We start from the raw sequence: 23,453 nt of genomic DNA, 5'->3' as shown, positions 1-23,453 counted from the left end.
CTGCGCGTAGCTGGCGGCAGCCGTAGGCGGGAAGCGCGAGCTGGAGCGCTATGGCCAGAGGTAGCGGCGCGCGGTGGGTTGGCAGCGATCCGGGATGTCAGGGGTCTCGGGGCTTCTTGGGGCCGCAGCCCCGGTGTGTAGGACCCCTTTCCCGGACATAGGTCAGAGTCCCGTTTGGGTTCGCTTGCGTGGCCGATGTCCCTCAGAGGCCTGTATGCCCTGGCTGCGGTCACGCTGGTAAAGACAGAGGGTCTTGGTGCCCTGCCGGTGTGCAGGGCCAGACCTTCAGCCGCGATGCCGCTCCTGCAGCGTGGCAGCACCCGTTCCTCAACGTCTTCAGATACTTCAGGGTGGACGAGTGGAAGCGGTCCAGCAAGGAGGGCGACGTGGCTGTGGTGATGGTACTGATTACTTTCTCCTGGGGGATCCCCTGGATGGGCACTGCAGCTGGGTGCTTCCTGCCCCACTGTGGCCTGCACTCTGCTTGCTCTCTCTCCAGGACAAGACCCTGAAGAGCTCTGTCTATCGAATCCGGGGCTCTGTGTCTGCCAGTAACTACCTCCAGGTTCCCAGAACAAGCACCCAATCTCTGGGCCTAACTGGGCGGTACTTATATGTACTCTTCCGGCCCCTGCCCTCCAAGCATTTTGTCATCCATCTTGATGTGGCTACCCAGGTGCGATCCTTGGGATAGGGCGATGCGTGGTACCCACATGCCTACCACTCCCTCCTCACATCCTGGCTCTGCCCCTGCAGGATGGCCAAGTCATCCGAGTGTCTTTCTCCAATCTCTTCAAGGAGTTCAAGTCCTCAGCCACGTGGCTTCAGTTCCCCTTTGTCTTTGAGACTAGGACATCAAGGAGAGGTGACACTGAGATGGGCCTTGCATGGTTGAGGAAGGCCAGCTGTTAGCCGGAGTGGGGTGGTGCAGGCCCAGCTGTGTTTCTGTGACACACTGGGCAGATGGAGGCAGCACTCAAAGTGGCAGCTGTGGAAATGGGGCTGCAGGGAGGTGGGCACTGATGTGGAGGCCTGTCTTGCAGACCTGGCAGGGATGGTCCCCCCGGGTGCCCGCTGGACCTGCCTGCAGCTTGACCTGCGTGATATCCTGCTGGTCTACTTGAGCCGGTGTTATGGCTACCTCAAGAGTGTTAGGTTGTGTGCCAACCTGCTGGTCAGGAACCTCTACACCAGTGACCTGAGCTTTGACCCTGGTGAGAGCCATGCCCTGTTCCAGTCTGCATGTCCGTCCCCTCTTGTCATCCAGATTCTCTGCCTGAGTGTTGTCTGAGTTCTGGCTTGATGGCACTGGAGGGAAATGGCTAAACTGACTTAGAGCAACCCTGTGCTTTACAGCTGTCACTGTCACTGAGGCCCAGCGAACAAAACTGCCCATCACCCCTGTTCCTCGAGAAATGGCCTTCCCAGTGCCAAAGGGGGAAAGCTGGCATGACCACTACGTTCACATTCGGTGTGTGGCTCTGCCCCTCCCAAGAGAGTTCCTAAGGTGGCAGGAGGAGAGTGGTCCTTGGGCCCCCAGATGCTGACTCTCCCTCCATCCATCAAGGTTTCCAAGTGGCAACCTACAGGCACGTCCTGAGCCAGTTCTGAAGAGCAGGTCCCCTCCTGCAGCAGGTAGGTGCAAGGAGCTGCATGGGAGTAGGGAGGACTGAAGGGGACTTGGTGGTACAGGGCCTGGATTTGGCAAGTGCCTGAAGCACCTGTGGACAGACACAGGACAGACCAGAACTGGACAGTTGGTCAGTTATCTATGCTCTGTTTGTGGTCTGTTCGTGGTTGTCTATGGTCTGGATAGTTAGTTGGCTGTCTGGGAGCGGGGCGAGGCTGGGTAGCAGTATGAGCAGCTGCTGTGGTATACCTTCTGCAGGGAGCAAGGCAGGGGCACCTTCCTCCCCCATCCCTGCAGCACCCTCATGGGTGTCTCTGCTCTGCTCTGTTCAGCCAGTCACTGGGGCTCTTTGCTCTGTTACAGTCTTCCTGGAGCCTGTGCCACCGCTTCCCTCTCCCCTAGTGGCCCTCAGCAAGCCCATGCAGTACAGCTTGTTCCCTGTGGTCCAGAAGCCCAGCCCCAGAACTGTGAGTGCCCCCAGATAGGGCCAGGAAATGGCAACCCCAGGGTGCTGATGGGCACTTGTTCCCCTGCAGTCTCGCCCAGCCCTCTCTGCACCCAAGCTCCTTCCAGAAGTCAGCCAGTCCTGCATGTACTCAGAAGGGTCCAGCCTAGGTGGCCTCAGTGTCTGTAGCCAAGATCCTTCGGCCTGGGTGGAGGCCTCTGATGTCCACACGGTGGTCAGTGCCAGCCACACGCTTGCCCACAAGTCTACTGGCACGCCCGTGGCCCTCAAGGGTGCTGGCTCTCAAAAGGTGAGTCCACATCCTGGGGCAGGAGGAGTATGGGCAAGGTAGGTTAGAGGGCTGCCTAGTCTGGCCCATCCTGAGCTGCCTGCAGGACAGACAGGCCTCTCATATCTCTTCTCACATAGCCTCCCTGCAGAAATAAGAGCTTCCGAGAGGCAGCTTTGGGCAAGAACCCTGCTGAGAGAGTGAAGGGCTTGTTTCCCCAACTCTAAGAGATACCCCAGCCTGATGTAGTCTTTTGGGGCAGGACGTAGGGTTCGTGGAGGGTCTGGCATTGAAGTCAGGAAACCAGCTTCCCATGACAGAACCTCTGGTAAGAATGACCCAGGACCCTGGCAAGTACTCACCACTGAGCTACAGCTCCACTCTAGGCAGAACTCAGCCTGGGGTGGTCAGAGGCAGCCCACGTGGGGCGGGGTGGTGCTGTGCCCTTCTAGGATCTCACTGTATATTTGCCTCTTTTAGCACTTCCTACCGGACCCAGTACTGAGGCTCAAGGGGATCATCGGCTTTGGGGGCCACAGCACCAAATGGGTGAGGGTCCTGTGGCTCTTTGCAGGACGGTTCTCACTGGGCAGTATAAGTGTTGTTGAATACATGGAGGGGGACAGATTTCCATCCACCTTGGCGTCAGGGTCCCTGCACCGCCTGCAGACTCTGCTGGCTTCCCTCTGTTCCTCAGATCCCTGCCCTGCCCACGTCTGCTCAATACTTTGCTGGGCTCAAGGGGGGCCTAAGGTCATAAGTGTCCCCTGTTCCTTTGGCATAGCCTAATAGGCAGTAGCTGGGTGCAAGTGTCCCAAAGACCCAAGAGGCCTGACTCACTTCTTTAGAGCTACCGCAAGGGTGGTCCCTGTGATCCAGACCAGCTTTGTGGGACACAGGCACAGTGTGGGTTCCTGACGGGTGAGGCCTGCTAAGGAAAAACCCCCATTAGAGGAAGTAGCATTTCCCTCCTACCCCTCATTGACCCTGGGCCTGATTTCCTGCTAACCAGACCGAGTTCCTGGGATTGGAGGCAGGGCCTGGTAGACATGCACATGTGTCAGCTATCCCCTTGGTGGCTGTGTCCCATCAACTTCTGTACCTGTAATATAGGGAAGGTATGCACACTTGTGTGCTGGGTTTTCGCCCCCAAACCTCAGCTAAGGAGGAGCTGAAGCTACCTTTTGGGGTCCTGCTGGTGACCTTGGACCCGGCCCTTATGTACCAGGCCCTGTGGACCAAGGATGGGGAGGCTGTGGTTTACCCCTGCCATGCAGTCATCGTCGTATTGCACATCTCCACTCGGGAGCAGCGTTTCTTCCTTGGCCACACGGACAAGGTGAGTGCCATTAGGGCCTGGGTTGGAGGGCACCTGTAGGTCACACACCCTTCTCCACCTTGTACCTCCCAGGTGTCCGCCTTGGCGCTGGACAAGAACAACTCGCTGTTGGCCTCAGCTCAAGTGAAGCCCCCCAGTGTGGTACGGCTCTGGGACTTCCCAACAGGGCAGTGCCTGTCCCTCTTCCGGAGCCCGATGTATGCTGTCTGCTCCCTTAGGTAGGCACAGGGTTTCATCTGGTTCTGGTGGGGTGGCGGTGGGGTAAGCGCTGCTGACTTCCTTGTCCTGTCCACAGCTTCTCCAGCAGCGGGTCTCTTCTCTGTGGTGTCGGCAAGGACCACCAGGGAAAGACGGTAATGATACTGTCCTGGAGAGGAGCAGGCAACCGTGGCCAGAGTCTTTGTTTTGTAAAGTCTGTCTTGGTTTTAAAATAACATGCTTTCTTTGTTTAAAAGGCAAAAAACACAAAGAAAACTTAGCCAGACATGGTGGTATGCTAGTAATCATAGCACTTGGGAAGCTGAGGTAGGAGGATCCGTGGAGCCAGCCTGGTCAGCATAGCTAGACCCCATCTCCAAAAAAGTTCAGTGACAGACAACAGTGGCTCCCCTCCTCTGCCTCCTTCCTGGTAGGGATTCCTGTTGCCCTGACAATGTACGCTCTGGGCTTTGGCGCTCTGGGGAACCTGTGCCTGCTTCATGAAAAGATACCATAGGGAGTGGCTCATTTTTCATCCCTGGCACAATTGGTGTCATTATAAATCAGTAAACAACTCACCTATCCTCTCTTGTCACATGTTATCGGGGAACACACCCAGCATTTGCACTGAGCTACATCCCTAGTCTTCCTTTTTTTTTTTTTTTTTACTTTGAGCCGGGAATCTCACTAAATCACTGAGCTGTCCAGGCTGAACTTGATCTCGTGATCCTTCTGTCACTGCCTCCCGGAAGTCCTAAGACTACACACATGTGCTGTCACACCCAGCTAAGATGGTCCCACCTGCCCTGCCCCTTACTAGGGATCGAACTCAAGACCTTGCGCTTGTGAGGCAGGCACACACAGTGCCTGAGCTAATTCCCCAGCTCCCCAGCCCCAGAAATACACGTTTTTTGTAAGTCGCATCTCTGAAGCCAACCTGGTATGACAGTCAGTGACTCCTTGGTACTGAAGTGTCCCAGCATTTCACGTTGCCAATGCCTCTTGTTTTATTATCCATTTTTCTATTTGTGGGGCAGATTTTTTTTTTTTCTTCATATGAGGTTGCAGTACCTATCTAAGCTCATCTCTGAGGAAATCCCAGAGTCAGCCACATTTGGGACCAGTGTGTTGCAGGGCCTGATCTCCCCACCCTCAGCAGCCCAACTGCTCAGAGGCTGAGATTTGCATGAGAGAAGAGCCATTGCCTAGAGGGGTTTACCTGGGACTCACTGAATCAGGGCAGCATCTGTGGCCAGTTCAACTTGGGTTTGTTGCAGGTGGTGGTGGCATGGGGCACGGACCAGGTGAACCTTGGTGGCGAGGTGGTAGCTCTCGCGAAGGTGCATGCTGACTTTGATATCCAGACCTTTCAGGTTTCTCCTTTGGATGAGACCAGGTGACAGGGCTGGTCCATGGTGCTGAACAGGGTCCGTGCCTTGAGCCCCTCAACTGCCCAGTGTACTCACTCCTCTGTACCTCCTGCAGGATGGCGTCGTGCGGGCGGGGCAGCATACGGCTGTGGCGGCTTCGTGGCAGGACGTTGCGCTCCTGCCCTGTGGACCTGGAGGAGCACTGTGCACTGGAGCTCAGTGACCTCGCCTTTTCACAGGTCCTGGAGAGCTGCCAGGTGCCCTCCGTCCACACTCTGTAAGCTCCTGCCCTTCCCTACCTCCTGCTGCCCAGCCCACCCTGTGACCCCAGAGCCTTGCCTCACCTTTTCCCTCCCTGTGCAGTTATGTGTGCAGCCGCAGCGGCCACATCCTGGAGATTGACCCCCAGTGCATGGCCTTGCGGTACATCTACCACCTGCTGCCCACGGGGGTCCCGAGTGACTCCCTCCCCAGAAAGCAGCCCTTCGGTGCAGGTAGGGGGGTTCCGGCTTGAGGGGTAGGTGGCTTCACCCTGAGGCACTGATGCCCAGGCTTCCTAGGCCCTGGCATTGCCATCAGCAGCCTCAGCGTCTCTCCAACTACGTGTGCCGTGGGCTGTGAGGACGGTTACCTGCGACTCTGGCCTCTGGACTTCTCCTCAGTGCTCCTGGAGGCAGGTAAGGCCACGAGTGTGTGCCCCTCCTCAGAGATGGATGAGAGCCCTGGGAGGGAGGGGCTGCGCTGTATGGGAGGCTGGCCACGTACTGTGGCTCTGTCTTCACTGGGGCCACTGAAGGCATCACAGGAAGGCACAAAGTGGCAGCTGGTGGGCAAGGTACTAATAAGGGTCTGGGTTACAGTTAGAAGTGGCCCTCTTCAGGGAGCTGCCTCTCCCAGCCTGTAGGTAGCCTAGTGCCCTTGGCAGGAAGGGGATGGGTTGTCTGTGTCTTGGGGGCCTCAGTGCCCCAGAATGTAGAGAGTCTGAGGTCAGCTCTGGTGCCCAGTGGGCCCCAGAGGTTGCTGACATTGCTTTTCCCCAGAGCACGAAGGTCCCATCAGCTCCGTCTGTATGAGCCCAGATGGTCTCCGAGTGCTCTCCGCCACTTCATCAAGCCACTTGGGCTTCCTGGACATCCCTTCCCGAGAATACACTGTGCTGGCCCGCTCCCATACGGCTCCAGTGCTGGCGCTGTCCGTGGGGCAGAGCCGGGGGCAGCTGGCCACTGTGTCCCTGGATCACACTGTCCGCGTCTGGGACCTGAGCACCCTGCAGCAGGTTGGAGGCGGCAGAGGGAAGGAAGGGCGGGGAGGGGCTGGGCACTCCTGGGGCTCTTGGCCCTTCCAGCCCCACTTCAGCTTCTGCCCTTGCCCTGTCCTCCAGCTGGGTGACTTCACATCTTGTGACGAGACCCCCTGTGCCGTCACCTTCCACCCAACGTGGCCAGCTGTCTTCTGCGGCTTTAGCAGTGGAGCCATGCGTGCCTTTGGCCTAGAGAGTGCTGGGGTCTTGGTGGAACACACGTGCGTCCCCAGTACAGAGGCCCATGGTGGAAGCGAGTGGTTTGTGGGATCCCTGGGTGGAAAGCATCTGCAGCTAAGCCAGTGCAGCCGACAGCCCTGCCTGTGCGGCTCCGTGGGCTGAGGTCAGTGGGCATCCTCGTGTGTGCTGCAGGTGTCATCGAGGAGCCATCATTGGCCTGCTGGTTACCCCTGATGGCAACTTCCTGTTCAGCTCCTGTTCTCAGGGCACCCTGGTTCAGTACAGCTGCGCCAGCTCTCAGTGCCACCTCCTCCGTGTAGCAGGTCAGCCCCTCCCGCCCCTCGGACTAGTCCCAAGGTGCTAGATTGCCCGTGCTGAGATATTTGGGGCCCACGTGATACTAGATACTATCTCCCTAGCCTTATATCCAGATCCCTGGAAAGGATTTTGCTTTAGGGTTCACACGTACCCCTTGGCCAGAGATCAGTGACGGTCTGCCTGCCCTGCCCCAGCAGGAGGTGGGCAGCCTGAGCACCAGGTAGAGGTTAGGCTGGGCCAGAGGGCATCTGCCTCTTCTGTGGCCAATGTAACTTGGGCCAGCCAAGTTGTCCCTTGGTTGTCCCTCCTGGCCCCAACAAGGACTCCCAACTTTGCTCATAGTGCCTGGCGTCTACCTGGACCTTAGATTTCATGCCCAGGCCCTTTGGCCTGTGAGGGAGTACACTCCCCTGCTGATGTTTCCCACACACGCGGGCAGGGCAAGGCAGCATTTCCTCAGGCTCCCCATATGTACTGTGGTGCTACCCTTCTGCCCGCTGACCTGGTGCCCTGTGTTACCCCAGACAACATGGTGTGCCAGGATGCCCAACCACACCCCAACACCCTAGCAGTCAGCAGAGATAGCCGCCTGCTGGCCTTTGTGGGCCCCTCCAAGTGCACGGTGACAGTCACGGACTCAGCCTCTCTGGATGAGGTGAGTCTGCGGGAAATCCTTGGTCCAGGAATCCTTTCCTTGGCTGGGCATGGAGTACCAGGGGGTCCAGGGAGCGAGTAGGCAGCCATAGTCATTCCATAACAGGCTCTGGCCCCATCATACCTCACTCGTGAATGCAGAGAGCTAGTCAGCCAAGGGAGCACTAGAACGGCCTTTCCGTCCTTGGGGCAAGGGCTCCCTCCTTCCCTGGCTTTAGCTGGTGCCATCCTGCCTGGAGCTCACAGGCAGAGGTCATTTTTTTGCCCCAGCTGCTGCGGGTCAACATTAGCACTCTGGACCTGGCCAGCGGCTGCCCGGACTCAGCTGTGGCCATCTGCTTTGGCCCTACATCCCCAGGCCACCTACTTGTGTCCACGTCATCCAACAAAGTTATGGTATTGGATGCTGTGTCAGGATGCACTGTCCGGGAGGTGAGCCCTGGGACTGTGGGCCACTGGCATGTCTGCCTTTCCCTCTGTTCCTACAGCCCCTCCCTCCAGCCAAGGGGGCTGTGGCTGTTCTGTGAGGAGTGGACACCCGCAGGCTACCTGCTGCCCACTAGAGGGCATTTTCCAAGAACAGTTTATTGCAGCTTTCTAGTGCCCGCCCTGTGGCTTGTGCCTCCCTTGCTCTCAACAAGGATGCCTCTTTCTTGCTGGCGGCCTCTGGCCAGGCCATTGAAGTCTGGGAGTACTCAACGCATTCTGACCCCAGCTGCCAGGTGTGTCTCATGGGCAGGCAGGAAGCTCTGGTGCTTGATCCTTGGATGCCCAGGGGGGCTATGGGCACAGCAGTGCTGATGGGGCAAAGAGGGCAGAGAGTTAGACCGCAGCACCATCTGTGTCTGCCAAGGCCTAATGCTACGTGGGCCTTCTTAGTGCTTGGCCCATCAGGGCTCTGGGAGCACACAGCAGCATGTCCTGCGTGTAACAGCCGCACTGCCCCTAGGTGTACATCGGTCACTCAGAGCCCGTGCAGGCTGTGGCCTTCAGCCCTGACCAGCAGCAGGTCCTCAGTGTGGGGGATGCCATCTTCCTCTGGGATGTACTGGCCACTCCTGAGAGGCAAGTATCTGTCCTTGATGGTGTGCACTCGGGTCTCTTGCTGGTCCCCTCCTGATCGCTTTCTCCTTGCCTCCAGTAACCGAAGCGTGCCCAGGGCCTCCCCGCCCCGTGAGGCCGGTGAGTGGTCTAGGTGTGGCTACAAGGGGAGGGTGTGAAACACGGCAGGTTGGGCTGCCAGGTGTGGGGAGTACCGCTTCTCCCGTGTCTCAGATGCCCACGACCACTGTAGAGGCTGCCCCCCCGAACGAGTCTGCCACCCCACCCTGAGCTGCACATAGCTGCTTTCATCTCCAGGCCCAGACACCAGACAGCTGGAGGATGTCATTTCCGAGTACCGGGGGCTCCCCTGGCAGCAGGTGTCCACAGCCCAGCTAGACAGCCGCTCCAGGCCCCCCAAGGGCAGTGATGGTGAGGGGCAGGGTCCTGGGAGGGTCTAAGTGCCATGTACACTTTCTGGGGTATGTGGTGTAGGGCCAGACAGTGTGGGCTCTTCTTCCTTTTCTTGCTGTCTGTCCCCCTGCCCCAGGCACATTCTCCACATCAGAAGAGGAAGGATGCTGTGAGGAAAGCCACCATCCCACAGCACTCCAGAAGTCCCCCAGGCCTCTTGTGTTTGTGAAGAAGGAGTCCAGTGGGGCTGGAGACAGGGCCTGGGGGGCTGTCAGTGTCCGTGGCTCCCGGTGGCACCATAGCCGGCCCAGTAAGCAGGGAAGGACTTTGTGTGGAGCAGGGCCTCTGGAGAGTGACGGGCAGTTCTGAGTCCTGGCTGGCCTTTCTTTTCCCTGCCAGGTGCCTGGAGTACCAGGAAAGTAAGAGCCCAGACCCCTCCCCGCCCGGATTCCTACAAGCACTTCACCGCCCGCTATAAGGCCTCCATACGGGCCAAGGTTGGCTGCCCTCCACTCTGCGGGGAAGGGGTTTGGTGGAGCCCTCCTCCCTAGTGAAAATGAGCCCTGTCAGGGTCCCTTCCCCAAGATCTCCTTGGGACCACTACTGGTTGTTGGAGGCTTGCTTCGGAGAGAACCTGTTCCTTCCATCTTGTGGCATCCAGCCTGGACTTTGGTCATCCTGCTGCCCCACCTCTACCTCTTACTGGCTGTTACCTCTTCTCATCTCAGATTCAAGTGCATCAAGCTCTGCAGCACCCCCGCACCTCTCTGCACCCCCAGCTCAGACCCCTGCTGGCCTAGGTGTGCCCTGAAGCAGCTTCCATGGGTGGGATTTGGGGCCTAGGCAGCCTTGCCGGACACAGCACCCTGGGTCTGCTTTCTTACAGGACATCTGCCCTCCTGCTGGTGGTGAGAAGCTGCACCTGAAGGCTGTGGTGGGTTACAATGGGAACGGCCGGGCCAACATGGTCTGGAGGCCCGACACAGGTAGGTCAAGGAGTCCCCGTCAGAAGGTACAGGGCAGGGGCAAGCGGCCTGTTCCAAGCTAGACTTTCGTGGGTAAACAAGTTCTGGCTGTCAGCAAGAAGGCCCCGGAACGAGTGAGGAGAGGCACCGACACAGAGCTCCCGATCATGTCTTTGGCATTGCAGCCCACATCCCAAGGATCTGTGGCTTTAGCAGTGACAGGGAGGATGTACCCCAGGGAGGTTGGTGCTTTCTCTGCCTGCAGGCTTCTTCGCCTATACATGTGGCCGCCTGGTAGTGGTAGAAGACCTGCATTCTGGAGCCCAGCAGCACTGGCTCGGCCACCCCGAGGAGATTTCCACACTGGCCCTCAGCCACAATGCCCAGGTACCTGGTCTCATCTGCTCTGTCTGCTCCCAGGGCGATGGTACACGGCAGAGTCTGGTTCTCACCACTGACAGTGAGAGGGACTCGATCCCAGCCTCCCCTTCACCCAGAGTCACGCCTTCCCTACTGACTGCTTCATCGCTTCACACCTACCAGGTCCTGGCCTCTGCATCTTGCTGTGGCAGCATGGCTGCCCTCTGTGAGATCCGCCTCTGGGATGTGCCTGGGGGCCTGTGCCAGCAGCTCATCTCCCAGCACAACAGCGCGGTGCAGGCCCTGGCCTTCTCACCAGACGATTTACTCCTCGTGACGCTGGGTCAGTGGGCAGGGACTGGCAGAAGGGAGGGCTTCCTGGACCACTCTTGCCTGATAGGGCCGCCTGTGCATCCCCAGGGGACTACAGTGACTGCACCCTTGCCTTGTGGAGCACGGCTACCTATGGACTCCTGTCATCTACTCGCCTTCTGGAGCCCATGCATGGTGTGGCCTTCAACCCCTGGGACACAGGCGAGCTCACTTGTGTGGGCCCAGGTGCCATCACCGTCTGGCACCTGCAGCAGTGTGGGGCAGACGTCCGCCTCCAGGTGTCAGGCTTTCGGCTTGGTGTTCAGGTCCACAGGTAATTTTGGGGTGGAGTCTGGCAGGGCTCCTGAGACACTGCTGACCCCCAGCCACCCTCCTGCCCTGCCAGGTCCACCGAGAGACAGTCCCTGAGGAAGTGAGGGCGGCCGAGCTGACCTCCCTCTGCTACGGCGCTGCCCCCCTGCTCTACTGTGGCTCTAGCTCTGGCCAGGTCTGCGTTTGGGACACAAGTGCCGGCCGCTGCTTCCTGGTCTGGGAGGCAGATGATGGCGAAATTGGTGGGTCCCAGATGTAGCCGGTGGCCCCTCGTGGGTTAGGACTTTGTGATCCTGGGACGGGAGGCTGTCTGGGGACCACACCCACCCCGCCTCTACGCCATCTCCAGGGTTGTTGGTGTGCTCGGGGTCCAGGCTGGTGAGTGGCAGCAGCGCACGGCGACTGCGCCTGTGGGCCGTGGGGTCTGTGCCCGGACTGCGACGCAAGGGCTCAGGTGCCAGGTGAGCCGCCGTACCGTGCCGCTGGCAGGCCAGGGCTGCCCTCAGATCTGTCACCAGCTGGGCCCCTCCTTGGGGCCAGGCCCTGGACATGACGGCCATGACTGCCCTGTCACCTGGCTCTTGTCTCCTACTTCAAGATGTGCTACTCCATCTCCTCCCCAACTCAGGTCCAGTTCTGTGCTCGTGGAGCGTGAGCTGACTCTAGATGGGGCCGTGGTGAGTGCCAGCTTTGACAGTGGCATGGACATGGGCATTGTGGGCACCACAGCCGGCACGCTCTGGTATGTCAGCTGGGCCGAGGGCACCAGCACTCGTTTCATCAGTGGCCATAGGAGCAAGGTGAGGCACTGGGCTGGGAGGGACGATGCTAGAGGGGAGACCGGCAAGCATGTTTGGTCCCCTCCGGCAACCCCTGTCCTCTCTGGTGATCGGAGTCCCCAGCTCAGTAGTGACCACCGAGGAGTCCCAGAGTGGGCTCTTGAGCACGCTTGTCATGTAGGTCCAGCTGGGATCTGTGCGAGGCGGTGGTCTTATGATCTCAGTAAGGATTCTAGATCTTTCCTTTCTCTTACTTTTTCTTTTTCGGGGGTCCTGAGGATAGCATTCAGGAGCTTCATACTAAGCTCTACCCCCCTCTTTGAGATAGCATCTCACTAAGTCAAGAAATTGCCCAGGCTGAGCTCAAACCTGCAGTCCTCCTGCATCAGCCTCCCAGAGTGCTGGTATGACAGGGTGTGTGCCACCAAGCCTGACTAATCTCACTTTCTTTGTTGTACTTGTTGGATACACACCCTGTCATTTGTCCTGACAACTCCCCCGGACTGAGGTCTGGGAGACAGGCGGTCAGGCAGGTTCTAGCAGGTGTCATGAGATCTGGTCAGATTCTAGTGTGTTCTTATTTTTATTTACTTATTTTTTAAACGTGTTCTTATTGAGTCTAGTCAGGTTCTGGTTGGGTCTGGTCATGTCTGGTCAGGTTCTGGCCAAGAACTGGTTGTGTCTGGTCAAGTTCTGGTTTGGTTTGGTCAGGTCTGGTCAGTTTCTGCTCAGGTCCTAATTAGGTATGAGTCAGGGTCTGGTCAGATCTGAGTCAGGTTCTGGTCTGATGTGCTCAGGGATTGTCAAGCCTGGTCAGATTTGGTCAGATCTGTTTGGGTCTGATCAGGTTCTGGTGGGGTCTGTCAGTTATATTTGGATTTGGTTGGGGTTCTGGTCATATCTGGTCAGGTTCTGGTTGGGTGTGGTTAGATCCATTCAGGTCTGGGCAGGGTCCGCCAGTCCTTAGCCACTTCAGAAGCAGCACACTGTCCTTGGTGGGAAGTATGGGGGCTCCTGGCAGGGGGGTGTCACTACCATGCATGTTGCGAGCAGGGCTCTGGTTCTGTTCCATCTCTGCTGAGGGGCTGCAGACTTCCGGAGAGAAAATGGCCTTGGAAGCTACAGTTCCAAAGGCAGAGCTAGTAGCAGAGCAGCATGTCAGCACTTGCCCAGTTCTTGTCCATTGTGGCTAGGTTCCCGAGCATCAGGTGGCTCCTGGGGTAAGCCAGTGTGCCGGTGTGCTTTGTCCTTGGCTGCCTCTGGTGTGTATTTCAGAACATGTCTGGGTCCCGCTTCACTGTGGCTTATTGTATTTTTCTATCATGGAGTCCTGCCTTCAATAGGCATGAGACTCACAGAGTTGAGTTATTTTGTCTTGACTTTTCTTTTCTTTCTCTCTCTTTTTTTTTTTTTGTTTGTTTTTTGAGACAGGGTCTCACTATGTAGTTGAGACTGACCTGGAACTCACTATGTAGCCCAGGCTGGTCTCAAACTCACAGCGATCCTCCTGCTTCAGCCTCCTGAGTGCTGGGATTACAGGCGTGCACCACCACACCCAGCTCTCTTCTCTTCTCTTCTCTTCTCTTCTCTTCTCTTCTCTTCTCTTCTCTTCTCTTCTCTTCTCTCTTCTCCTTCCTCCTCCTCCTCTCCCTTCTCCTCTTCTTCCTTCTTCTTCTCTCTCTCTCATTCTCTCTGTTTTTATTTTATTCTTTTCGTTTTTTGTTTTTTTAAGACAGGGTCTCACTATGTAGTTGAGACTGACCTGGAACTCACCATGTAGCCCAGGCTGGTCTCAAACTCACAGGGATCCTCCTGCCTCAGCCTCCCGAGTGCTGGGATTACAGGTGTGCGCCATCACACCTGGCCTATTTTATTCTCATTTTTGAGACAGGGTATCACTATGTAGTTCAGGCTGGCCTTGAACTTGCAACGATCCTCCTGCCTCAGCTTCCTGAGGGCTGGGATCACAAGCATGTGCCACCAGTGCTTAGCTTTTCTTTTTCTTTTTCTTTTTTTTTTTTTGAGAGTCTCATTAAATTGCCCAGCTGGGCTTGAAGTTAGGATCCTCCTCCTGCTTTGGTCTTCTAGACTGTTAGGGTTACAAGCATGCTGTAATCACTGTACCTGCTTCCTACTCCTTTTTACAAAAATCTATTTCTTATTTGTTTGTTTGTTTGTTTTATTTTTTGCTGTTACCAGGGATCGAGCTCAGGTCCTTGCCCTTGCGAGACAGACAGCGGAACCACTGAGCTACATCCCTGGCCCTGTCTTTATTTATTCAAAGATAAGGACTGGGATGTAGCTCAGTGGTAGAGCATTTATTTGCCTATATGAAGCCCTAGGTACAATACCAGCACTACAAAAAACAAAAAACAAAAAGAATTATTTGAAGATAAGGATAGTTGTTAAATCTGAGTTCGAGATGGAGTGAGGGAGGGAGGCTTACTTTTCTGTGTGGCCACAGGTTTACCGAGGTACAATGTATAGACCATGTGCCTCATCCATTTAAAACGAGTGATTTTTAGCATCTTCAGCAGAGTTGTGTGGCACCGTCTCAGTCACATCACCTCAAAAAGAAAGCCCTATTTACCAAGCACCCACTCCCCGTGTCCTGTCTCCTCACTCCTGGCAACCACTCATCGGCTTCGTCTCCGTGGGTTGCTCCTTTGGGCAGTCTCTGTTTTGTAGGTTCATCAGGCGGCAGCGTGTTCTTCCTTTTTTTTTGGTACGGATCAAACTTGGGACCTTGCGCTTGCGAGGCAGGTGGTGGAACCACTGAGCTACATCCCTGGCCCGCCTTTTTTTTTTTTTTCTTTTTTTAATGCTGGGATTGAGCCCAGGCCTTAGCATGCAAAGTAGACACTATAAGCGCTCTACCTCTGAACTATATCCCAGCCCTGAAGTATTTTCCTAAAATGATGTGCAACATGAATTCACACTTGCATTTGAAATTATAATTCAATGCTGGGCCTTTTCACTGAACCTCAGTGGTGCATAGCATGTGCACTTCCTGTCTCCAAAAACCCTTGATTCTTAGTGACACCTACCTGATGTCATATCTCCTTCCACCTTTGACATACATTCAACCTTAGGGAAAACCGAGAGGCCACTAGGCTCATACCACTGAACTCAGCTGGGGGTGCCTCAGTGTTTGTCCGTACGGTCTGCTGAAGACACACAGTTACTTACTGTGTTTCAGATTCTGCCACCTACCCCTTCCACAGAGGCCCATGTTCCCCTGGCCGGTGGGTCCCACCGATTCTGCTGGTCTGTTGCTTTACACCACCTGGAGGTGTCGGGGCCAGATGGGCTTGGGTAGGAGACAAGTGCTCTGTGTGGACAAGGTGGCCTTGGCAGCTGGGGTAGACAAGGCCCCATTGACGGTCCCCTCAGCCCAGTGGGGTCCTCACAGGTGAACGAGGTGATCTTCAGCCCTGGCGAGTCATACTGTGCCACCTGCGGAGAGGACGGGAGTGTGAGGGTGTGGTCCTTGGCCAGCATGGAGCTGGTAATCCAGTTCCAGGTGCTGAACCAGGTATGTGGGAATGGGGCTTCCTCTGGACTCAGCCTCGGGCCGATGCCCTGTCCCCACTTCCTGGGCAGTGCTGAGGTTTCGCCACCATGGGTCCCCAGAGCTGTCTCTGCCTTGCATGGAGCCCCCCATCCTGTGGACATCCAGAGCAGCAGCAGGTGGTGGCGGGCTACAGTGATGGCACACTGCGTGTCTTCAGCATCTCCCGTACCGCAATGGAGCTCAAGATGCACCCCCACCGGGCTGCAGTGACAGCCGTTGCCTTCTCCGCCGACGGTGAGGAGCCGGGGGTATGCAGGGTGACCACACCAGATGTTCAGGCTGGGGCTGGGCTCACAGGCCTGGTCCCCGCCTGCCCCAGGTCAGACCATCCTCTCTGGAGACAGGGACGGGCTTGTGGCAGTGAGCCGCCCCCGCACAGGAATGACCTTCCGTGTGCTGAACGACCACCGGGGTGCTCCAGTCTCTGCCATCCAGAGCACTCACAAAGAGGTGAAGCATCCTCAAGAGCTGGTAGGGAGGGGCCTGGGGTGAGGCCAGGCAGGATGGTGGGTACCTTGGGGCAAGAGGTACCCATAATCCTCAACCCCCAGTACAGAGACCTAGGGGTAGAAGGTGAAGACCTGTGGCTGGCTGCCAGTGAGGACCAGCGGGTCAGTGTCTGGGCCTCCAACTGGCCAAGGAACCGCTGCGAACTCCTGGACTGGTTGAGCTTCCCAGCACCTGCTGCTCTGGAGGTAAGTGTCCAGTGGTACCCGGGTGGTGACCATGCCTGCCTACCCCGCCACAGCATGTTACACTCCTCTGCAGACCTCAGGCCTCCCTCCACCCTCCCTCGCTGCCTTCTGCCCATGGGACCCAGCACTCCTGGTCTGTGTGGGCCTCGGCCCACGTGAAGAGGTGGTCTTCTACAGCCTCCGCCAGAAGCAGGTGTGTATACCCTGCCTAGGTGTATACACCAATGTCCGGGGCTTTGGAGCCCAGGTCAGGCGCTGTGAGAGCCCGAGTTGTACTCCAAGCAGAAGCCCCTGCTGCCCTGGTCTGGAGGTCCAGAGCCTCATCCTAGCTGTCCACAGGTGGTAGAGAAGATACTGCTACCATTCTTCGCCACATCCCTGAGCCTCTCCCCGGGGGCCTGCCTTATGGCTGTTGGCTTTTCTGGTAAGTGCTGGTGGATGCAGATTCAGGCCTGCCTTAGGTACCCTGAGCCAGCTTAACTGCACCCCGCAAGACACACACCTTGTCTCTGTGCCTCAGGCTCCTTGTCCACGAGAGGGTATAAGAAGATACCTGCCCCAGGGAGTGCTTAGGCTCAGGAGATAAGGTGGGGGAGCGCCAGCACAGCACTGGCTGGGGTCTGAGTGAGAGAAGGTAGTGGCACCAGGGAGGCCTTAGCTGGCCCAGACACAGGGCTACAGGAGCCCAAGTGTGGGACTGCAGCAGGCCCCTAGCAGTATCTGTTGCCTATACCAATACCATGTGCAGCCGGGGACACAGAGGGAAGGAACAGGGGACCCTGCAACGTACCTTCTGACCTTCCCACCTACGCCCTTTGCCCACAGAGTGCATACTGAGCCTGGTGGACTGTGCGTCAGGGACCACCCAACACTTCGCTGGCCATGACGATGTGGTGCACCTGTGCAGGTTCACCCCCTCGGGCAGGCTGCTCTTCACGGTGGCCCACAGTGAGGTCCTGGTGTGGGAGGTCCTGAGCCCTTGAGCTGCAGTGGACCTGCCTCCCAGGTGCCCCAGCAGGCGTGCTGGGCCCTGGGGCAGAGAAGCCAGTGTGGATGGTGACATGCTGGGCTGAGATGACTGGGACTGACTCTAAACCGTCAGGCCTAAACTATCTTGAATCCTGGTGACCTGAGAGGACTTGAGGGTATAACTAATAGGTCATGTGCTCAACACAGGAAAAAAAAATGAGAATACTCTTTGGCTTTTTACCTAAAGGTTTTTTAATGTTTCTACTTTGTACAGTTTAAATAAACATAGGCATTTATTGTATTTTGCTATATTATTTTATTATGATCCTATCATTGCATCTCCATTGGTCACTCCTGTCCTAAGTTCATGCCCTGCCATGCCCAGGAGCCTCCTGCTGCTCGTCCAGGACCGCGCTCCTCCCTGCCTACCTGCCGAGGGTAGGTGGGATGCACCTCCACAGCGGGGCCGGCGCCATCCTGCGGTGGCGCTGTTGCACTCCCTTAGTCACTAGTGCGGCTGCGCGGGTGGGACCGGAAGTACGGGTGGGGGCGGTGCTAGAGACCGGAGGTGTACGCTGGTCGAACGCGGGGCGGGGAACCCGCTGGGTCTAGGCGGGTCGGGTTCGAAGGTCTGGGGTCCAGAGTCTAGGGTGGATCAAGACCCAGGCGGGCAGAAGCAGGCGTAACCATGAGGCGGGATGTTCGTATCCTGCTGCTGGGTGAGGGTAGGTGCCTGGCCGCAGGCGGGTCGTGGAGGGGTGGACGGGGCGCCGTAATCTAGGCCGCCCGCATCACTGCCTCATCCCACCCGCGCAGCTCAGGTGGGAAAGACGTCGCTGATCCTGTCACTGGTGGGCGAGGAGTTCCCGGAGGAGGTGCGCTGGCGCCGAGGGCAGACGGAGGAGGTGGGCGGGGTCTCGGCGGCAGGGCTAGGGGATGAGACCCGGTCTTCTCTTAACCTCTTACAGGTCCCAGCCCGCGCAGAGGAGATCACCATCCCAGCCGACGTCACCCCGGAGAAGGTGCCCACCCACATTGTGGATTACTCAGGTAGCAGTCGCACCGACCACAGGTTGCTTCCTCTGACCTCCCTGTAGAGGGTCTTCAGCAGGCTATCTCTCCTCTTAGAATCCGAGCAGACTGATGAGGAACTCCAGGATGAGATCCACAAGGTGCGGCATATTTACAAGCATGGCTCAGCATTCTCAGCCACAGCCACCTCGGCCTAATCAGCTTCACCCATCTGGGGAGCTGGATTAAGGCTCTGGGCTCTCCATAGACTGATAATTCTTGGGTGAACTCTGAGCACCCAAGAGTTGTGTGGCGTCCAGGACAGACCCTTCTGCAGCCAGGACTTGCTAGACACTTCAGTAGTGCTCAGGGAGAGGAGAGACTTCGGATCTGTGAGGAACAGCCCTGTGTCCTTGAACCTCTGTGCTTTGGTCCTGTCTCTTGACCTCCAAGCTGTGGTGGGGGTTACACTTCACTGGGGCTCATATGATAAAAGCAGCTGTGATGCCAGGGCTCAACCCCTGTGGCATCCCCTGTGACCTGCAGTATTGTCTTAGTCAAGGGTTCAGGCACCATGGGCTGGATGGGCAGCTTTATCTCATCTCTGTCACCCTGGCTGCTTGTTATAAGGTGAAAACAAGAGGTAGAGGCCATGAGTGGGTCCCTTTCACCTACATCTTCCTGATCTAGATGATGTGTTTGGCTTGAGCACTCTATTATCCAGACCCATGGTGCTGGGGCGTAGTGTCTGCATTGGGTTTGGAGGGCTTGAGGGGGAAGTCCTCTGAGGCTGAGCAGTGGCCTCCAGTCCCCGGTGTGACACAGCTAGGGAGCACCTGCCCTGTAGACACCTGGCTGGGCCAGGTTCCAGGAAGGGTGGGTTTCCTGGGCCGTGGGTCCGTACCTGGGACATGCTGGAGCCTTGGGCTATGTGGAGTAGCTTCTGGTCACCCTGCACCTCGCTGCTCCCCCTGCAGGCAAACGTGGTATGTGTAGTATATGACGTGTCCAAGGAGGCCACCATCGAGAAGGTGAGCAGGAGGGGGCTTCCCATCTGTCCCAGGTCCCTGTTGTTGGCACCTGGCTCAGTCAGCAGCCTGTTCTCACTGTAAACCCAGATAGCATATAGTGGACCTTCGTGGTCCAAGTGGACCCTCACCCACTCTCGTGGGTGCCTCTCGTGGGTATCTGCTGTTTCAGGGATCCCCACACTTGAGTTGGGGTGAGTGTCCTGGGACCCCATCTTGCTGGAGAGAGCCTAGAATGATCGGTCTGGACTCTTTAGGCCAGCAGCCTGTTTCCTTCCCTGGCCCCAGAATCCCAAGGGGTAATGATCAGGGACCCTAGCCCACTTGTGAAGGGGAGGTTTGCAGTTGCTTAGATCAGCTGAGGTCCTATTTGCCATCTCCTTTTTTTCTCACCGGCTTCATTCCAGTGGCTGTAATTTTGACCCCTACTCGGCTTCGGTCTCTTTGCTCCTTGAGCTGGGTGCAGGCTCCAGGCAGACCATGGGCAGGGCAGGCAGCCTCATTTCATTGCCAGCGTTTGCCTTTCAGATCCGTACCAAGTGGATACCGCTGGTGAATGGCAGAACTGAAAGTGGGCCCAGGTAACAAGCAGGGGATCTGGGGGGATCAGCCCCCTCAGCCCCCCATCCCTGATGACCATGAGCATCTCCCCAGGGTGCCCGTCATTCTGGTGGGCAACAAGTCAGACCTGCGGCCAGGAAGCAGCATGGAGGCTGTGCTGCCCATCATGAGCCAGTTTCCTGAGATAGAGACCTGTGTGGAGGTGAGCAGAGATGTGGAGAAGGCACGGGAAGGAGGAGGGGCTTGGCTGAGGACGGGAACGCGCACGCCCTGCAGCAGGTGCCTGTGTGGTTCAAGCCTGACCCCTGTGCCTGTGTTTTCCTTGGGTGCCTCCCGGGTCCTGTCTTGTCCTGTACTCTCCCAGTGTTCAGCCAAGCACCTGAGGAACATCTCAGAGTTGTTCTACTATGCCCAGAAAGCTGTTCTGCACCCCACAGCCCCCCTCTATGACCCTGAGACAAAGCAGGTGAGCGGTGGGTGGGGGCCCCACACTCTGCCCTAAGCTCTTGTGGGTATTGGGTGGGGAGAGTAAGCAGGTGGGTGGCGGGGCGGATCAGGTGAAGGCCACCTGCAGCACTGAGTTGCTGTCCCTGCAGCTGAAGCCCAAGTGTGCCCAGGCCCTCACGCGCATCTTCAGGCTCTCGGATCAGGACCTGGACAACTCACTTAGTGATGAGGAGCTCAGTGCTTTCCAGGTGTGCTCCCTGCCCCATGATACCCACCCCCAGGCCACAGTCACTATCAGTGACATGACCTGCAACCAAGGGCAGCTAGTTGATCTGAAGCAACTTCTTCTTGGAGGCAGAAGTCCTGCTTCGGCCACCCCTTGGCCCCACAGGCCTTGGAGGACTTAAAGAGGGTGGTATGCAAGAATGTGCCAGGTGGTGTGCAGGATGACCGGCTGACCCTGGATGGTAAGGCAGATGTGCTGCCTGGCCCTGGTGTGGGGAGTGGGCTGTGCTATGGTGGATGCTACCTCCTCTGGTCCCCCACAGGCTTCCTCTTCTTGAACACACTCTTCATCCAGCGCGGCCGGCATGAGACCACATGGGCCATCCTACGGCGCTTTGGCTACAGTGACATGTTGGAGCTGACCACGGACTACCTCTTCCCACCGTGAGTAGTGGGTGGGATGTGGCCTTCTAGGGGCAAAGTCGGAATGTGTCCTGCTACACTGGCTTCCTGGCCCAAGTCTCCCTCAAACCCCTTGGTGTCTACAGAGTACCAATTGATGGTCCCTGTGACCTAGGGACTCAGCCAGGCCTCTCACATGCCAGAGACCAACACTGCCCTCCTTGCTTGCTCCCAGCCGTGGGATGAGGGGCTTTGGGAGGCTGACTGCACATATCGGGTGAGCAGGGTGACAGCAGGAGGTGTGCCAGCACAAAGTACAGGGTTCCCTGGGAACCAGGTGGGTGTGGTGTCCCCCACAGGCTCTGCGTGCCCCCTGGCTGTAGCACTGAGCTTAACCACCACGGCTACCAGTTTGTGCAACAGGTGTTTGAGAAACACGACCAGGTGAGCACCACCACCCTTGCCAGCCCCTGTCAACTGCCCAGAACACGTCACCTCCACCCTCTGCTCCCAGGACTGTGATGGTGCCCTCTCGAGAGAGGAGCTGCAGAACCTCTTCAGCGTGTTCCCGATGCTCCCCTGGGGTCCTGAGCTTCCTCACACTGTTCGCACTGACATGGACAGGCTTCCCCTGCATGGGTACCTCTGCCAGTGGACGTGAGTACAGCCCTCAACACCCATCCGCACCTGCCCACCTGTGCCTTCCTCACTGTGACACGCCTCCCGCCTACCCTCAGCCTAGTGACCTACTTGGATGTCCAGCGCTCCCTTGAACACCTTGGCTACCTGGGGTACCCCACCCTGTGTGAGCAGGACTCACAAGCTCAGGCAATTACAGGTGGGCACCCACCCCCTGGGTCCTGGGCTCAGCGCTCCCTGAAGCACCCCGTCACCTGAGCTCACCCTTGCAGTCACTCGTGAGAAGAGGCTGGACCAAGAGAAGGGGCAAACACAGCGGAATGTCCTCATGTGCAAGGTGGTGGGGGCCCAAGGAGTGGGCAAGTCTTCCTTCCTGCGGGCCTTCCTTGGCCACAGCCTGGGGGTGAGTGTCCGTGGGGACCCCCCACACACACATGTGGAGGAGGACTCTAGGGCAGGAGAGTACATTTAAGGAATGTTAGGGCCACTGAGCATCGTGTTGGTCTTCCTCCTGCTTCTCAGCACCAGGACACCAGGCCGTTTCCCCAGGGGTCTTCTGTCTACGCCATTGACACAGTACAGGTCAACGGGCAAGAGAAATACCTGATCGTGAGTGCCAGCCACATACTCTGACCCTGAAGGTGGGCCGGGACACCCTCATGCTCATGCCCCCACCTTGTGGAGCTTTCCCAGGGCAGCTCTGGGAAACCCAGTCCTTGGGAACACCCTCTGAGGTCCCCATCTATCCCAGCTGTGTGAAGTAGGCACAGACAGCCTGCTGGCCACCTCGCCCGATGCTGCCTGTGACGTTGCTTGCCTGATGTTCGATGGCAGTGATCCCACGTCTTTTCTGTACTGCGCCACCGTCTACAAGGCAAGGCAGGGGCTGGGGCCTGCTGCAGAACACAGCTTGGGTGGGGTGAACAGTGAACTCAGCTTTCACACAGCCCGTCATCTCCCACAGCGCCATTACATGGATGGCCAGACTCCCTGCCTCTTCGTCTCTTCCAAGGCTGACCTGCCTGAAGGTGTTGCCCCACCAGGCCTGTCACCGGCTGAGTTTTGCCGCCGGCACCGGCTGCCCGCCCCAGCCCAGTTCTCCTGCGAAGGCTCAGCTCTGCGAAACACTGACATCTTTGCCCAGCTGGCCGCCATGGCTGCATTCCCGTGGGTTCCTGCACCACAGCTCAGGGGAGGGTGGCTTGTCCTATCCCAGAGCCATTGGTGTCTGTTACTGGGTGTGCTGAGTTCAGGCTGTAGGGTGGGGCTGTGTGGCCTGGCCTCTAAAGTGGTGGAGGGTTGCTGCAGCAAGAGTACAGGCACAAACCCTGAGTACCCCTTTCCTGCAGACATCTGGCTCACACAGAGCTACACCCCACCTCCTTCTGGCTCCGAGGGATGCTGGTAGCAGTCGGAGCCACTGTGGCAGCGGTGCTCAGCTTCTCACTCTACAGGGTCCTGGTGAAGAGCCGTTGACGGCCTGGAAACCCCAACGCAGTCTGCTGTAGGGGCCCTGTGGGGTCAGCATAGCCCATGTATTGGGCGTTTTTAGCCCCACAGCACTACAGCAGGAGCCCTGAAGCACTGGTGTGTGACCACGGGAGCGTCTGTCTTTCTAAATCTCTGCTTCTGAAGACAGGCTACCCCAGGCTGGGCTTTGTTCTGCCATGCCGTGCCCTGGTTCCTGCTTGGCCTGACGGTGGGGAGCAAGTGTACTGTCCAAGCATGGCCTCACCCTTGTGGGTACCTGTATGTGGGAGACAGGTAATGGGTGAGGAAGTGGGTGACCAGACCTGAGGTTCTCGGGTCTCCCTGCCTCGTCCGTGGCTTGGGTGATCAGAGGGTAGCAGGGGCCAGAGGTGGCCAGAACAGGAAGTGGGTAGACCTCCGCCCCATCCACTTAGGAGCCTTGCCCATGGCCACATCCACAGCAGAAGACAGATTGGGTTTCCAAATTAAACTTTTGTCTTTTCCA

General features: G+C 57.5%; 1 protein-coding gene across 18 annotated transcripts; it reads left to right on the top strand.

Annotated features, from left to right (window-relative positions):
• LOC104859787 (mitochondrial Rho GTPase 2) lies at positions 1-23,453 on the top strand. 18 transcript variants are annotated; one of them, XM_033758480.1, is made up of 43 exons: positions 1-60; positions 310-401; positions 500-676; positions 757-865; positions 1,044-1,214; positions 1,357-1,471; positions 1,568-1,635; positions 1,994-2,097; positions 2,167-2,385; positions 2,845-2,913; positions 3,593-3,703; positions 3,776-3,921; positions 3,999-4,056; positions 5,179-5,297; positions 5,387-5,548; positions 5,635-5,765; positions 5,832-5,948; positions 6,312-6,547; positions 6,653-6,792; positions 6,944-7,074; positions 7,594-7,724; positions 7,994-8,155; positions 8,317-8,445; positions 8,673-8,788; positions 8,865-8,905; positions 9,083-9,196; positions 9,315-9,488; positions 9,578-9,675; positions 10,065-10,164; positions 10,409-10,530; positions 10,687-10,846; positions 10,924-11,114; positions 11,222-11,390; positions 11,498-11,609; positions 11,777-11,948; positions 15,340-15,462; positions 15,561-15,735; positions 15,821-15,972; positions 16,053-16,196; positions 16,270-16,389; positions 16,536-16,620; positions 17,022-17,603; positions 17,987-18,017. In XM_033758480.1, the coding sequence occupies exons 1-42, from the start codon at positions 51-53 to the stop codon at positions 17,177-17,179; spliced, it is 5,433 nt and encodes a 1,810-aa protein (XP_033614371.1). In that variant the 5' UTR covers positions 1-50; the 3' UTR covers positions 17,180-17,603; positions 17,987-18,017. The 18 variants fall into 18 exon arrangements, with proteins under 18 accessions (XP_033614371.1, XP_033614372.1, XP_010618881.1 ...); XM_033758481.1 differs by having other exon boundaries at positions 15,821-15,951; positions 17,987-18,016; XM_010620579.1 differs by lacking the exons at positions 17,022-17,603; positions 17,987-18,017 and having other exon boundaries at positions 16,250-16,389; positions 16,536-16,614.

Source organism: Fukomys damarensis, unplaced genomic scaffold, assembly GCF_012274545.1.
Source record: "Fukomys damarensis isolate Sample0158 unplaced genomic scaffold, DMR_v1.0_HiC HiC_scaffold_34, whole genome shotgun sequence".
Lineage (NCBI taxonomy): Eukaryota > Metazoa > Chordata > Mammalia > Rodentia > Bathyergidae > Fukomys > Fukomys damarensis.
Note: the sequence above shows the minus strand (reverse complement) of the source record. Positions and strands in the feature narration are given on the sequence as shown.